Raw genomic sequence first — 17,338 nt, 5'->3', positions numbered from 1 at the left:
GACACTCACACAGAGTCACACACACACACACACAGTCACACACACAGTCACATACACACAGAGAGTCTCTCACACACACAGTCACACACACAGACCACACACACACACACACACACAAAGAGTCTCACACACAACGGGTAACACACACACACAGGGTAACACACACACACACAGGGTAACACGCACACCCACAGAGGGTAACACACGCACACATACACAGGGTGACACACAGAGGGTAACATAGAGAGGGTAAAACACACACACACACACAGAGTAACACACACACACACATGGTACCACACATACAGACAGAGAGTAACACACACACACAGACACAGAGAGTAACGCACACACAGAGTAACAGACACAAAGACACAGAGTAACAGGCACAGAGAGTAACAGAGACACAGAGAGTAACAGAGACACAGAGAGACAGGCACATAGAGACACAGAGAGGTCAGAGAGTAACAGACGCAGAGAGACTGAGAGAGAGTAACAGACAGAGAGAGAGTAACCGACACAGAGAGGCAGAGAGAGAGTAACGGACACAGCGAGATAGAGAGAGTAACAGACATAAAGAGAGCGAGAGAGAGTAACAACAACAACAAGATTACATTTGTATAGCGCCTTTCACGTTGGGAGGACGTCCCAAGACGTTGGACAGTGTACAGATTTCAGACCCGAGCTGGGGTCAGGGACGGAGAAGGGAGGGGAGGGGAAGGGGGGTGGCCGGTGGCATGGTTCAAGAGGAGGGTTTTGAGGTGTGACTTGAAGGAGGCTAAGGAGGGGGTGAGGCGGAGTGATTGGGGGATGGAATTCCAGAGGTTGGGGGCAGAGTGGCTGAAGGCTCTCCCGCCAATGGTGGGGCGGGTGAGTCGGGGGACATGGAGCAGGCCAGAGCCGGCTGAGCAGAGGGAGCGGGCGGGTTGGTAGGGTGTTAGGTCGCAGAGGTAGGGTGGGGTGAGGCCATAACAGACACAGAAAGACAGAGAGAGAGTAACAGAGAGAGAGTGACATGGAGAGAGAGAGTAACAAGCACAGAGAGAGAGGGAAAAAGAGGGAGAGAGTAACAGAGAGAGAGAGAGTAACAGACAGAGAGAGAGAGAGTAACAGACAGACAGAGAGAGAGAGTAACAGACAGACAGAGAGAGAGTAACAGACAGACAGAGAGAGAGTAACACACAGAGAGTAATAGACACAGAGAGAGAGGGAGAGAGTAACAGACACAGAAAGACAGAGAGAGTAACAGACACAGAGAGAGCCACAGACACATATAGAGTAACAGACACAGAGGGAGAGAGAGTAACAGACACAGAAAAGGAGACAGAGAGAGAGAGAGAGGCTAGGGGGAGAGAGGTCAGAGAGTAACAGACAGAGAGAGACAGAGAGAGTAACAGACACAGAGAGACAGGGAGAGAGTAACAGACACAGAAAGACAGAGAGAGTAACAGACACAGAGAGAGCCACAGACACATAGAGAGTAACAGACACAGAGAAAGCCACAGACACATAGAGAGTAACAGACACAGAGAAGAGACAGAGAGAGAGAGAGAGGCTAGGGGGAGAGAGGTCAGAGAGTAACAGACAGAGAGAGACAGAGAATGACAGACACACAGAGAGAGACAGAGTAACAGACACAGAGAGAGAGACAGAGAGTGACAGAGAGCGAGGTGGTGGGGAAGAGGTCAGATAGTAACAGAGATGCAGAGAGTGGGGAGAGGTCAGGGTGTAACAGAGACAGAGAGGGTGAGGCCAGAGACTAACAGAGATAGATTGAGAGAGGGGGAGAAGTCAGAGAGTAACAGATGCAGAGAGAGAGTGAGAGAAAGACTGAATGAGAGAGACACAAGAAGACTGAGAGATGGGGGTGGTCAGTGTTATGAAATCAGACACATCAAGTGTATATATTGTTCAATATTTCATTAAAAGAACAAGTATACTTGTCACAGGAGTAGTTGCAGAATAGGTAACAACAGTTTCGTCCCCTAATGTTATTGTATCAGGATCTCTTCTAGTCATCCCATTTCCTGCCTGTTTCCCTGTTCTCATCAATCAATCTCCCCTCCTCCTTTGCTTATCACAAGTTTTTAGCTTTTCTATTTTCTTCAGTTATATGTAGCCTATTTATCACAGCAAAGGTTCCTTATGCATCCTCGTTGGTTTTGAATACTCTTCAACAATCTTGACTCCTGTTGACAAGGTCTGCCTCTTATTGGCTGTACTCCCTGCACGTCGGTGCTTTGCCTCCCGATAATCCCTGCTGCTTCCTCTATATATCCTCTCTTATTCCCCTTCACAAGAAGGATTGTTGAAATTCCTTCAGCAGGTTTATTGCCCCCTTTTCTCAACTTACACACATATGCAGATGACTTCCAAATCTATTTTTTCGTTTCCACTCTTATATCCAGGCCCACTGATGTTCTGTCCACTTGCCTGCCAGACATCAAGGCCTGGATGGCCCAAAATTTCCTGCAACTGAAAACAACAAACCTAAGGCTCGTCTCCTACTAATGCCCCCCTCACTTCTGACTCTGACCTCCTTAATGCTGCTTGGTCTGTCTTTCAAACTCACTAAACCAGTGCGTGGTCCTTGGCAACCATTTCATTCTTCAGCTCTCGTTTCTCCCTCACATCCATCTCTAACCAAAAGTGCTTTGCTTTTCTTCACCTATGCTACATCGCCCACCACTGCCCTACCTGATTTTAAATGCTGTTGAAACCTTAACCCACGCCTTTGACACCTCCTGGCTGAACTTTTCTAATTTACTCCTCACTGATCTCATTAACTTCACTCTTGATAAACAGATTGAAAACTCAGCTACCTAAATTCTCACCTGCACCAAACTCTGCATGTCCATCACTCCAGTCCTCACCAAGCTGCTCTGTCTCTCCTAAGCCAGGCAGGTTTCACAGTACTCTGCATACTAATGACAGCACACCCAACCTGGCTGATCAGCATGACTTGGATGGGCAGACCAGTCACTTCGGGGGCAGGGAATCATCCTAATCAGCTCCTCTTAATCCTCCAAGCCAAATCCCTAAAGGGTAGGGTGGTCTTAGCTCCCTCTCCAAAACAACTAACTATCAACTAATGAGTTTGGAACTTGTCCAAACTTCTGAAAAATAGCCTTTCACTGTAACTATGGAGCAGCTGGTAGGGGGGAAAGGCAGGTGAATGGGTCTAAATTGCAAGCTATTTTATAGGGTCAGCATAGGCATGATATGCCAAATGGTCTCCTGTGCTGTAAATTTCGATAAACATAACCTGTCCACAGCTAAGTACAAGTCATGTTTAGAATGGTCTTTATTCTTATTAGTTCAAGTGTAATTTATGGACTGTTACATGGTAACTAGAGTACAGTATTTGTGTGATAGTAAGCTTAAATGCTTTGCTCATTGGTAAAAGATATTAGTGATGTTTTGAGTACTTATGAGATAGACAAGACATAGATTCTCAGGTGTGGGGTAGTGTGTTCATATCCAATGTATTTCCTGTCTATTAACTACATTCTCTTGAATTGCAGATTACTCGAGCCTTAAGAGAAGGTCAAATCAGTTCAACAGAACTGTGCCAGAGATGTCTGTCTTTAATCAGGGAAACAAAGATCTTCAATGCTTATATCACTGTCACTGAGCAACTTGCCGTAAAACAGGCTGCAGAAGCAGATAAAAGACTGAAAAGAGGTAATGTCCATTTTTTCTGCTGCATAAAAATGTATAAGACTATTCCAGTTCAACTGGCTTGTCTCAAAGTGAAGATAATCCTATCCTACTCTATCTCAAACTTTTCAATTGATTTCTAAATTCCCTCCTGAAATTGCTGACAAAATCTGCCTGCACTATATATATATATATATAGCTCATTTCTCATCAGGAAGATCTCTCAAAGCGCTTCAGAGAGTTGACTGGGAGCCTGAGCTGGAGGTGGGAGTTGGGGAAGAGGAAGGTGGCTACAAACATGGTTCAAAAGATAAAGCTTAAGATGGATTTTGAAGGCGGAGGGAGAGAAGCAAGGTGGAGGAGCTCCGGGATGGAGTTCCAGAGGAAGGGATGGAGAAGCAGAATAGCTGATAACTCACCCACTGAAGGGGGCCCGATCAGGGAGAAAACTGATGTTTGCTGAAGGAGTGGCTGGAGCGTAGTTTTACAGGATGACATAGAGAGGGGCAAGACTGGAGGGATTTGAACACAACAAGGAACTTAACTTCAATCCGCAGGGGAATGGAGAGTTAGTGGAGCCAAGTGAGAATGGGGGGGAGGTTTGTAGAACCTGATGCAAGAGAGGACATGATCTGCAGTGTATACAGTATAGAGAAGAGCTGGAGAGACCAGCAAGCATGGCGTTGGAGTAATTGAGGCTGTACACCATCCTACAGAAGGTCCAGCAGACGGGTCTATTCCTTGCTTCGCTATGCAGTCCTGTAAGCAGCCACCAGGAGGTGCATGACGGCTGTGCCATGGAGAGAGTTGTAAAGTTTATTTTGGCATCTTCTATTTCAATGGAGATTGTGATCTGAGACAGGAGATGGGTTTGATTAGATGTCTTAACATTTCTCCTTCGTGTTCCATGCAGGAAAGCCTCTAGGTCCCTTAGATGGAATTCCAGTTGCTGTTAAGGATAACTTTAGCACAGCAAATATCGAGACCACATGTGCCTCAAAGATTCTAAAAGGTAATTTATTTTCAAATAAAAATTGATCAATTCAATTTACTCTGAAATAAAATGTTTGAATGTTTTCTGAGTGGAGGAGGGCTTAAACTAAGCGCTCTGAGATGCCGTCCGGCGTGGAAGGCGCTATATAAATCCAAGTTGTTGTTGTAATATGGCAGTGGAGAGGGGGGGAAAAGAGAGGAAAAAGATAGGCACGATATGCCAAATGGTCTCCTGTGCTGTAAATTTCGATAGCCGTTTAAGTATTAATTATTGCTAATTGGTAAACTGCTGTTGATTAACATCGTGGGACATTTTTACAGTGTTATCCAAAATAATGGATACTATGCTAGTATATTTCAGTATGAAAAATAATGATTGTAAAAATATCACACAAATTAAAATACTGTATTTTGACTAAACCACTTCCACTGTATCAAATTGATGTGCAGCTTCAAGGCATTTCTAATGAGTTTCTTCTTTTGATCTTAGGCTATATTCCACCATTTAATGCCACAGTAGTGCAGAAGTTACTGGATCAAGGTGCTGTCCTTATGGGGAAAACCAATCTAGATGAATTTGCAATGGGGTAAGAATGCTGTACACCTCACATTATGTAAGGCACAAACAAAACTGAAATTAACAACCAACTAAACTACTTTTGGTGAATTTGAGTGAGGAAAGAATATTGGCCAGAATGCATTGAGAATATTATAGCCCTCTTCAAAATAGTGCCATGGAATTTTTAATGCTGGTCTGAACAGACACTTGTCATCTGAAAGAAGATACCTATAAAAATGCAGTTCTCTCTTCTTCCTGCATTGCATTGTCAACCTAGATTATGAATCTATTGTATTTTGTTACTCATAGCTATCTCTTAAAAACAAATCCTAATCTTTAGTTGTAGTGCCTTCAGCTCCCCTCTCGACTCTCTTCCCCCTCCTCGCTCCCTCCCTTCCCTCCCCTCACCCTGACCATTTCCCCCCTGCTCGGGTCATGACCCAACTGTGCAGCGCCTTGGGACGTCCTCCTGACGTGAAAGGCGCTTTATAAATGGAATCTTGTTGTTGTTGTTGTAGTGACGTGGAATCCTGTAGCTCAGTGGTTAGAGCACTCGCTTTGCAAGCGAGACACTAGGTTCTATTCCTGGCAGAGGGCGAAACCTTGGGCAGGTTTCATTACTCCACACACCTGATAATAATCCCTCAAAAAAAATTGGTCATTTCAATCCACATCTGTTTGTGGGACACTGCTGTGCGCAATTGGCTGCCGCATTTCGCCCACAAATATACAGTTAATTCACTTTACAGTATATTCTGTGAAGCGCTTTGAGATGTCTAGAAGACGTGAAAAGCCCTATATCAAATGCAAGGATTAATTAATTAATTGATTAATTAATTAATATCCTGTTTCCTGCATCAGGATATATTGTGAAAATAATTATTTAACAATGCAGTTATTTGTCATTGTGCAGTTTTTGATTTAAAATAAAGGAATTTGAATACTGTATCTTTTGCATCACAGTTCAAAAAAGGTTTTCATTGTGCTTTCCCTGCCCAGTTTACTGCCCCTTTTCTTCTCTTCTGGTGCTTGTTGGAGTGAAGCAGCATTCCATTACCTCACACCAATTAATCCTTTACTTGCGGGCCCAGTGTCAGCAGGATATTTAACCATAGAGGATATGATCCTGTTCATCTGTGCTCTCCAATAGGGGTCACTGAAAAGTATTTGGAAATTTTAGCCCTAATTTTATACATAAGATATATGTATGAAAAAAGTTTTCCCCTCACTAGCTCAGACATTTACCCGACTGAGATCAGCTGACTCAGATCAGACCTGGGATCAAAGCTGCTTCCCTTGTGATCAGTGTGGCTCAGAAACACAGTAAGCATTTTTAATAATAATAATCCTTGCATTTGCTATAGCGCTTTATCGCATCTGCGAGACGTCTCAAAGCGCCACACAGAATATACTGTAAAATAAATTGACTGTATATTTTGTGGGGGAAACGCAGCAGCCAATTGCACACAGCAGCATCCCACAAACAGTCATGGATTGAGTGAACAATTTTTTGTTTTTTCTTTGAGGAATTATTACACCCAGAAAAGCGATCCGCCAATCAACTAATAACTGGGTTCCTACTTACTGCTAGGTAAACAGAGGCATGTGGAGTAAGGAAACTTGCCCAACGTTTCACCTTGCCGGGAATCGAACCCAGGTCATTTCCTCGCGAGGCGAGTGCTCCAACCACTGAGCTACAGGACTGCACTTTATTTATCCAATGCAACATCATCTCCGAGTTCCGTAATGGTGGTTAAAGCAAATTATGTGGCAAGCTCTATTCAAAGCATTTGCTATGACAATAACCCTATTAATTCCCCAGGTCTGGGAACACTGACAGCATCTTTGGACCAGTGAGAAATCCATGGGGATATTCCAGACAGTTTAGAGAGAAACATCTTCAGAGTCACGACAAGGAAGACTCTGATTGGGTGATAAGTGGTGGTAGCTCTGGTGGCAGTGCTGCAGCTGTAGCTTCACTGACGTGTTTTGCGTGAGTACTCTAACATCTCTTTACTCAGAATCCTTTTAATTTTCGTTCCTTCCTCCTTCCTTTTCTGTCTATTTCTAATCCTCTCCCTTCCCTGTCCCCCTCCCATCCCCCTCCCCTCTTTTCGCCCTACCTCCAGTCGTTCCCCCACCTCCCCTCTCTCTCTCTCTCCTCTCTCTTCTCCCTTGCCCTTCCTTTCCGGATTGTATCCAAGTTTCCTAGTCTATATGACTGGACAATTTAATACCCACTAAGTTATTGGGGTCCCTCATAAATGCTGTTTTTATGGAGCTTCCAGAGACATTAATCTAGAATATATTCCATCTAGTTCATAAACAGATATTTGGTGGTATTCATATTTGTGGACATTCAAGCCCTTTAGATAGGCTTTTAATTGTAAATCCCTTCATTACCACCCAAGATGGAATGAACAATTTCCAGATTCCCGGTATCCAGGATTCTTCCTTATTCCTATGTTATTAATCTTTACTTATTCCCATTTTACTTACCCGCGCCCCCCACCCTGATGTGAAATGCACTATATAAATGAAATTTGTTGTTGTTTGCCACTTTTTTCCCTATCCTTAAAAACTAGTCTGAAATACAGCAAAAACATTCTTTTTCCCATCTTTAATTTTCACTTAGTTTTTATTCTTTTTTTCCCCTGATTTCCTTATTTGTTCATCTTTGAACTGAAATTCCTTTGTTTCCAGTGTTGTCATTTTGTTAAGCAGTGCCTCATGCAATGTGACAGTCGAAGTGTGATGATGGCACAAAGATGTTAACAGGGGGAAATGTTTCCTCTCAGGGCTTTAGGCTCAGACACAGGCGGCTCAACACGTAATCCTGCTGCCCACTGTGGGATTGTAGGCTTCAAGTGTTCCTACGGACTCATCTCTCGTCATGGCCTCATACCCTTGGTCAACTCCATGGATGTTCCTGGCATTCTGACCAGATGTGTAGATGATGCAAGCACTGTACTAGGTACCTTCTATTTTAACATTGAATAAGTTCTGTTTAAGTGTGTTGTTCGAATGGTGTGCTTTTTCTGCTGCTCCTCTGTCAATAGAGCTTGCCACACAACTTGCTTTAACAGCCACTACGGAACTCGGAAATGATGTTGCATTGGATAAATAAAGTGCAGTCCTGCAGCTCAGTGGTTTGAGGTTCAAAGGTTGAAGACTAGGATATTGGTACTTTGTGGTCATCACAATCTTGCCTGAAATGTTGTGGGACCGTATAAATAATAGTCATAAGAAGTATACTTTGTCTCAGAATAACTACTACTAGCCATCTCTGTGGAACCCTGTCACTGTAAAGCATTCCGATAAATTAATCCCACATAAAGGCCCCCTCCCTTGCCTCCTTCAAGACCCGTCTCAACACCCTCCTCTTCGACCGTGCCTTCGCGCACCCTCCCCGTCCTCCACCCCTCCTGATCCCAACCACCAGCTCGGGTGCAGATCCCTGATTGTCCAGATTGGGACGTCCTCCCGACATGAAAGACGCTATACAAATGTAATTTTATTGTTGTGTGTTGAACCTCTGAACACCACTTATTGAAGAAATTCTAAATAATCAATCTTAAAAGGCCTGGTAGTGCTATGTGACAGTCAGTGCATTGGTCATATCTTTACTCTTTGGGTTTCTTCTAATGCATTGAACCTGTAATGTTGTGGGACCATATAAATAATAGTAATAATAATAATGGGACGTCCTCTCGACGTGAAAGGCGCTATACAAATGTAATCTTGTGTTGTTGAACCTAAAATGAAGTTCTTCTCGTTCTATCATCAGCCCTCTCAACAAACCAGAAAGGCGAGAGATTCCTCCAGGGCCATTTCACAAAACATATAGCAGAAGTTTATTGAGCCCCTGACTTGGCATCAAGCTTCGTCATTGTTCAGCGCCCTGAGACGCTACCCTGTGGAAATAAATGCTATATAAATGCAAGTTGTTGTTGTCATGCAAGAAGAAGCCTAAGAGCAAGCTACCTGCATGTTCCCTCAGTGAAGGAATGGCAGGAATAACAACCAAATAGAGGGTGTCAATTTAAATATAAAAGAAAATTTGGAAGTTCCAAAATAAATAATAAAATGATGAGACTCAAATGTCTGAGATGGCATAATCATTTTCTGAAGTGACCTTCAAAAGCTATTTTACACCAGTGTTTAGCAGGTCTAGTCAGTCATTGACCTGTTCAAATAGGATGTCCTGTGTCTTGTGCTGCATGGTAATGCTAATTGAATCTGTTGTATCTGTAATAGGTGTACTTGCTGGGCATGATCCCAAAGACTCAACAACTAGACAGGAACCTTTTGAACCCTTCGAATTACCTGATGAAATAGATATAAGAAATCTGTCTATAGGTATTCCAAAGGTGAGTTCTCAATATTTTTAGAAGGAATGATTTTAGTCCCTGTTGTTAGACGAGTCTCACGTATTTCATTGCATTGTGATCATTTTGTTACATTTTGCAGTATTTTCTGTTTGAATTAGGATTTCTGTAAAGGGGAACCATAAACAGTAGTGCTATTTCGGTAAAGAAATGTAATCAGTTCTGCTATTACCAAGTTTCAAAATGATAATAGTTTTGCAGAGATCAATAGAGGAAGCACGCAAATACTTCAACAGAAAAAGGCATAAAAACTATTTTGCTTCACTTTCTCTCTTGTTTTCGTACCTGCTGCAGTCCTTTTTTATCCATAAAATGTTGATGGCACATCTTTCAGTAAGTTGTGGTCTTGTGGGAAAATAATGGCTGGGAAATACCATATATTAATAGTGTGGAAGAAAGTGGAATCAGAATTTGTTTAAAGGTTTGTACCTTCCATGAATAGAGGGCTAAAGTTTATACTTACTACTTTTCAACTTCTGTTTTGTATATTATGTTTAACAGAACTTCACTAAAAAATGTCAATGAGAATATGTTCATTTTTTGATTTATTGACAGCAAGCTCAACATTCTCAACATGTTCAGAAGCCAGTACTTCAAATATGAAATCAAACATTACAATTCTGCCTCCAATCAGTTGAACAACATTAACCATAGAACCATACAATTATACAGCACAGAAGGATTTCTGTAAAGGAACTATAAACAGTGGAGGAGACCATTCGGCCTATCGTGTCTGTGCCTGCTCTTTGAAAGAGCTATCCAATTCAATCCCGCTCCCCCGGGCTCTCCCCATAGCCCTGCAAACTTGTCCTCCCCAAATAATTATATACTTTTCTCTTAAAAGTTGTTATCAAATCGGCTTCCACTCTGACTGATGAAGAACTACATTGGACTTTCATACCCCAGCTGAAAGTGGGACGTCCTCCCGACATGAAAAGCGCTATACAAATGTAATTTTGTTGTTGTTGTATTTGCTTCTTAATCATCTAGGAGATCAGATGTTACATAACATTGGTAGTTAATTAGCTGTTAATAGTAAATGGGAAATACAGTGACTTTCCTTGCTTTTAACCATTTTCCATTTCTGTTTTTGAAAGGAATATCATGCTCCTGGATTGTCCAGTGAAATTGTGGAAAACTGGACAAAGGCTGCAGATCTATTTGAAAATGCAGGTGCCCGAGTTCTTGAAGTCTCCCTACCTCATACTCCGTACTCAATTGTTTGTTATCATGTGTTGTGCACAGCAGAGGTAGCATCAAATATGGCACGGTTCGATGGACTGGAATACGGTATGAAACCATTCACATTGTGGACTAAAACAAACAGTTTTCTTAGTTACTTTAATTTCCTTAGTTAAGCACTAACTGAAGTATTCAATTAAGGTCTGTAAAGCATAGCAATGTCACAAGTTGTGTCGGTGTGTCAGCCTGGCTTGGTTGGTAGCATTCTCACCTCTGAGTTAGAAAGTTGTTGGCTCAAGCCTTTGGGACAATGCAGTGCTGGGGGTGTGACACATTAAACCAAGGCCCCGTCTGCCTGTTCAGGTGGATGTTAAGGATCCCAAGGCACCATTCAAAAAACGAAGGGAGTTCCTCCCAATACCCTTGCTAAATAAAATTGGTCATTCAACGTTTTGGGGACATTAGTGATTAGTGTCCAAGGTGCCATCCTTTGGATGAGATGTTAAACTGAGATCCCATCTACATGTTTAGGTTGTTCATAACAGTGAAATTCCATAGCCCCAAGAACAAATTTTAAAGTATTCCTTACCTATGACGTGTTGCATTGAATCTTCGTGATCAATGTAAAATTCGCTTGATGGCTCACTCACACCATGTCCATTTCACTGTTCCTTTTGGTTTCTACAGCATTTCCCTGAATCTATCAATGCACCAACCAATGTAGAAGTTTAGATGAATTTCAGAGAAGTGTTTTCTTCTATCCTGGACCATAGTCATCCTTGTCATCTGTGCTACTTCAGGCTGGTGTTGAGTGAGCTTAATTCATAGCCTTTTGTTACCTTGTTAGGTTGTGGAGTGAAGGAGCATTACCAAGCAGCACAAAAATAAGGTTTACACAAGACATCGTATCCTAACAAGTTAATGACTGATTGGTCCTAATAAACATTGAAGTGTCAAATAGATTATAGAGGGAAAGGAGAGAGACAAAGAGAAAAACAGCAATGCATTTTGGCTGTTTTATTTCCTATAGTTTTGTTCTGTAAGATATCAACTGATGTTACAACAAAGTGTTCTTCAAAATATTCCCAGTGTTTGAGTAATGAATGAGTGCCCCGTTGCCTTGGGGTGGTGTTTATGCTACCAGCACATTTCACCTTCCTGCTCCATTAGACAAAAGCCTCTCTGAACAATTGCTTACAGGAAGCTGGAAATGTTCCTGAAACTATTAAAATCCGGAGCTGTAAAGTGCTCCGAGACCTTATCCTACATGAAGGGCACCACATAAACGCATGTTGTTGCTTTTTGTTGGTAGACTTTGGAAGTCCGATTTGTGTGCAGGTTTCTTATTTTAATAGTTTTGTGTTTTTAGGGCACCGCAGCAAGGCAGAGAGTTCAACAGAAACCTTGTACGCAGCAACCAGACATGAAGGGTTCAACAGTGTGGTTCGAGGACGAATTCTGGCAGGAAACTACTTTCTTTTAAAACAGTAAGGCAATGGTTCTAACTGCTTATTATAATTTCATCAGCTTTAATGTGATTGTTTCTCAGCAGACTAAGTGGCATGTGATAAAGTTTTAAGACAATTTTTCTCCTCTGATTTTCTCCCCTTTTCTCTTGAAGAGAAGGGGACGACTCTTTTTTTCCTTCTACTTGGGTATGGTTCAAACAACACCTCACCTAAGTGAACCTTATTCGTGTGTGACCATTGACAGGCTATTTAACCTTGATGAAATCTCAGCCAAGCTCCATCTTACCCTGGCCCAATGCCCATGTATGTGCACCCTTCTAGCTGGAGTCATTCTGTGTAGGTGAGGATCAGGAGTGGGAACCCTGCCTGAATAGTTTTCTTCTCTAACCCAACGGGGTCAAGAGCAATCACTCCCCAACTGCTGCCTGGGACAAGATCACTGATCTCAGCACAGACAGGGATTTAGACCTATAGCCGGTCTGTGTAAACAAGTACAGCATTACTGTGGTTATAATGGCATCAAGATCATTAATGAATACTAATAGATTAATTGTGTATTTTTCTTGGAGGTTGGGGACAGATTGGAAAAACAACCTGGAAGACTTTGTGAAAACAACAGCAGAATAAATCTGTCAGTCTGCACAGGGAGAGGCATCTGAAGTCATTACAATCATTCTGTAAGCGGGCAATGTGGTGCACATATATGCAGTACAAAAGGCTTGATGCTTTCTCAGCACTGGGTTGAGAAACTTGGCTATTTAATGCAATCATGTCCCAAGAAAAGGGAAGAAAATTTGAGAGAGCTTCCATGAGCTACTCTCACACATGATCTAGCAGCTGAAACAGAGTAATCTCTGACAGAGACTTGGAAATATATGATCCTTGGTTCAAGAGACCTAATAGGTCTATAAAGCAAATATGTTGCCAATTTTGTCTCAACTGGCATTGCTAATGTTCCCAATTCATATTTGGCTCAAGAAACCCAAGGTCTGAGCTTGCACACTACAAGCTCCTGATTCAATCATGTTAATGTGGGCAGTTGCCAAGTACTAACAAGGGGACTTGCCCACACGCAGAGAAAAAATATAGGAACAATATTTTATTGAATAGTTTTGTTTAACTTGCTATAGAGAAAGTAGTCCTGCCTCCCTTACCTTTTTATGTCAGAGATTGAGAGAAAATAGCACTGAATGACTGACCAGCCACATTCCCAGAGTAAAGCAGGTCCTGAAAAGAGACCCAGAGACACCTGAGCAGCAACAGATGAAGGGGAGAAGGCCTATAAAATGTTTTAACAAATTTTCTGAAAAATGCATGTTTTAAACCAAGAAATTATTTTGTGACACAGCAATTTTAATAACTGTAAGCACAGGTATAAACAGACTTCCTCTGTGTTCCACCTTTAGATTGTGAATTTTGTATTTAAAATGAATCCCTGCTCTCTTGAATCCTCTCAGGAATTACGAGCGCTATTTTGTAAAAGCACAGCAGGTGAGACGCCTCATAGCCAATGACTTTGTGAAGGTTTTTGGTTCTGGAGTTGATGTTCTACTGACACCCACAACTCTAAGTGATGCTTTATCATATCTGGACTTCATCAAAGAAGACAACAGGACTCGCTGTACACAGGAGGACATCGTTACCCAGTCTGCTAACATAGCAGGTATATATCATAGGACATCCATCCCTTTATCCACAACTGCTGGATTGATTTGTGAGCTATTTTACTCTGTGAATTTTTAAATAGTTCATAGGTGTTTTTAAAGTTGATTAAAACTGAAAAACAGACCTTGACAAAGAATGTTAGTAACTCAATAGTAAGACATGCTTTCCAAAGAATGGTTTCCCACCTGACAAAATTAATCACTGCTTTTAAAATACTTTCCCTGTATGTGCATGCCTTGCAGTCATAATCAAATATATATTCTTGTCTCTGGGTCAGAAGGTTGTGGGTTAAAACCCCACGTTGGGACTGGAGCTCATTTTATAGACTGACACTCTAGTGCAGAACCTGGGGAATGCTGCATTGTTGGAGGTGCTGGCCTTCAGATGAGACATTAAAATAAGTCCCTGTTTTTCTGTTCAGTTGAATGATAGACCCCTTGACACAATTTGAAAAGAAGGAAGTTTCTTCCAGTGCTTGAGCCAACAATTTACCCCGTGACTGATTGGGGAACCTTGTTTTGCACAAACTTGTTGCCATATTTGCCTCCAAAAGCAGTCACTACACTTGGCAGCAATTAGCTATAAAGCACTTTGAAAAGTTCTGACATACTAGGAACTATGTCAATGCAAGTATTATTTGGTCTTAAAGATTGTTGATGGATCATTCATCTCATGACTGTTTGTGAGGCAGTGCTGATGCATCTATAGAAACGTGAATCCCTGTGAAATCCCTATGAAAACAGCTACTAAACAATGCTATGGCAATGTGAAGCCAAGGATGAGACTCAGTCAAGCTGTCAAGCTTGAATTATAGAGGATATAATATCTACATTCTGGTGCTTCCCTTGACTTACCTTTTGAAGGCACTCCTGTCTTCAGGAGTTTCTCCCAATGTCCTGGCCATCAACCCTTCAGATAAAGTTGCTCATTCACTTCATGATTGTTTGTGGGACATTGCTGTGTGCAAATAAGTTACTGCCTTCGCCAACAAAATGTAGTCACTAAATTTTACAGTAAATCTAAAAATTCCTTTGAGATGTCCTCCCAGAGTGAAAAGCTCTCTACCAAATGCAAGTATTATTATTATATTTGACAGCAATTATCTGTAAATCACATTGAGAAGTTCCAACATAAATGCTAAAAAACAGCAAAGAATAATTCTTTCTACTTTTGTGTATGTGCTGCCAAGGCAAACTCACCTAAATATAAACCTGCCTTCAAACTTTCCAGTGGCATTTATTGATCATAATGTCGTGAAAGCTGCTCAGAATATTTTGGTTAATGTGCATTGCGAACCGATAGATCTTTCTGTGTTCTAGCCCAAGTTCAAAAAACAACAGCATGTTTATTGTTCTGTGTGTTTTGTGCATTTGTCATGAGGCAAACAATTTTCTATTTCCAGCTTCTGTGTTTTATAGTAATGTATATAATTATTTGTAATATTTAAATAGATTATAATGCAAGGTAATGCATATTGGAACAAGAAACCTTTGACATCTGTAAACTATGAAAGGATTTCTGTCGGTGAGAGATGTCAATCAGTAAAGGAGGAACAGGAAAAAAAGAATTATTGATCATTCACTGAAAGTAAATAATAGTATCATTACATTTGGTATAGCTCCTTTCATGTCAGGAGGAGGTGAAATCCTGGCATTGTGAAGCTACTGCTCTCAGGGTTTATCATATATTCGGATGTGCTGAACTATAAGTTAAAACAAGTTATCAAACTTTATATAGATCATTGTTTGGACCACATTTAGCCTATTTTGGATAAACTACCTTCAAAAGGACATTAATGCAATTAAAAAGGTCACAAAAATGAGACAAAGATGGTTCGAGGATTTAAGTATAAAGAAAGGATCAGAACCACAGATTTTTTTTGATAGAAAAGAAGTTTCAAAGGAGAACCAGGGTTTAACATACTCTAACCTGTTTTTTTAATTTGGATTAGGAGTATAAAGTTAAAAGAAATTAGTTTAATATCGATGATCTTAAAATAAATATGTTAAAAAAATGATATATGCCATAGCATCCCAGCTAAAACAATCAACAATTTGTCAATTGGCATCTTGAGCAAAGATCTGCAAAATTAACGGATTAGCAAATAGATCAAGAGTCACGCAGGATAAACATCTAGATGATCACATGCTTTTAAGAGAGATAATTGTTCTGTGGGTGCAGGACCCTTAGTTCTTTGATGTCAAGGAAGAGATTCAGTCAAACTCAAATTATAAAGTATTCTGGTGTTTCACTTGACTTACCTTTTGGAGGCACAGAAAAACCTGCCCTCAAGAGATTAAACGGGTTGAGTGAATTTCATGATGCAGTAGATTATATATAGTCTGTGGAATGAAAGGGCTTGATGCATCAAATGGCCTTTTCTCATTCCGTGCTTTAGATTTCGGTCCATACACCTCCTCATTTGTAAACAGAACAGCCAGAATGTGGAAGAAATGTAAAATAGTTTGGACAGATACTTTTTTTTCAAAAAAAAAACTCACTTTCCATTTTTTTCACATTTTCTCTTTCAGGATTGCCAGCTGTGACTGTTCCAACCGCACTATCACAAAGGGGGCTCCCACTCAGCCTCCAGTTTATCGGACGAGCTCTCCACGACAAGCAGCTTCTGACAGTTGCTAAGTGGTTTGAACAACAAGTGAATTTTCCACAGATTAATCTCTAGGGGCCTGCGGAATAATCATAATGACTTACACAAACCTTGAAGTTCAATAGAAGCGCCAAACTGACCATTCTAAACCTACTCTGGCACTTACTCGCAGTTTAAAAAGGACGGAAGTTTCAAATAACAAAACCGAGTGAGGGATCAGAGTAAACATCGCAAACTAAAACACAGTGTGGTGTAAAGCTGCACAGTGTTATACGAAGGTCGTTGTTCACACCTTTCTATTTGGATGTTTTTCTTTTGATGTATGCCAGCTCGAGATGGTGAAATGAATAATAAATTTGGGATTTTTAATAAACTTCATTTTGCGGTGCATAGTTATAATTCAGTCACCTTAACTGCCGGGAAAATTGAGTGCTATTTATTTTTCAGGAATGTGAATGCTGCAACACATTGACACAGAATGAAGTGAGAGACATGGGTTTATACCCATAAGCTTTCCACACATTGCTCTCAGCTCAGCTGTGAGTTCACAGGCTGAGTTGTGATGCCCTAGATTGGTGCTGAGAGGAAGGCAGACAGGTGCTAGTCCACAGGGAGGCAGACTGAGCTCAGGCAGCTCGTCTGCTGAGTGATATTGACAGAACTCTTAGGAGTGAGCCTCCAACCTTAGTGGGCAACAATGAACTTTCACGTAGGGAAACCCACGGCTGAGAAGAAAGAGAACCACACCTTCAATAGAACAAATTGGTGATTGTTGCACCCCTGGTTCTGATTTATGAAACCATCAGTGCAACTT

The 17,338-nt window shown here is 41.3% G+C and overlaps 1 protein-coding gene across 1 annotated transcript in view; it reads left to right on the top strand.

Annotated features, from left to right (window-relative positions):
* The window catches only part of LOC121848521 (glutamyl-tRNA(Gln) amidotransferase subunit A, mitochondrial-like), a 20,688-nt gene extending 4,037 nt beyond the window's left edge, over nt 1–16,651 (top strand). Inside the window, exons 2-11 of the mRNA XM_042332740.1 lie at nt 3,525–3,684; nt 4,574–4,672; nt 5,144–5,240; nt 7,035–7,205; nt 8,011–8,186; nt 9,470–9,582; nt 10,698–10,890; nt 12,152–12,269; nt 13,709–13,914; nt 16,448–16,651. Coding sequence (XP_042188674.1) covers nt 3,525–3,684; nt 4,574–4,672; nt 5,144–5,240; nt 7,035–7,205; nt 8,011–8,186; nt 9,470–9,582; nt 10,698–10,890; nt 12,152–12,269; nt 13,709–13,914; nt 16,448–16,599 — 1,485 coding nt within the window. The 3' untranslated portion in view covers nt 16,600–16,651. The remainder of the gene's footprint in view (nt 1–3,524; nt 3,685–4,573; nt 4,673–5,143; nt 5,241–7,034; nt 7,206–8,010; nt 8,187–9,469; nt 9,583–10,697; nt 10,891–12,151; nt 12,270–13,708; nt 13,915–16,447) is intronic.
* The last annotated feature ends 687 nt before the right edge of the window (nt 16,652–17,338 follow it).

This window comes from Callorhinchus milii, unplaced genomic scaffold, assembly GCF_018977255.1.
Source record: "Callorhinchus milii isolate IMCB2004 unplaced genomic scaffold, IMCB_Cmil_1.0 Scaffold3, whole genome shotgun sequence".
NCBI classification, from domain to species: domain Eukaryota; kingdom Metazoa; phylum Chordata; class Chondrichthyes; order Chimaeriformes; family Callorhinchidae; genus Callorhinchus; species Callorhinchus milii.
This window is presented reverse-complemented; position numbering and strand designations above follow the sequence as displayed.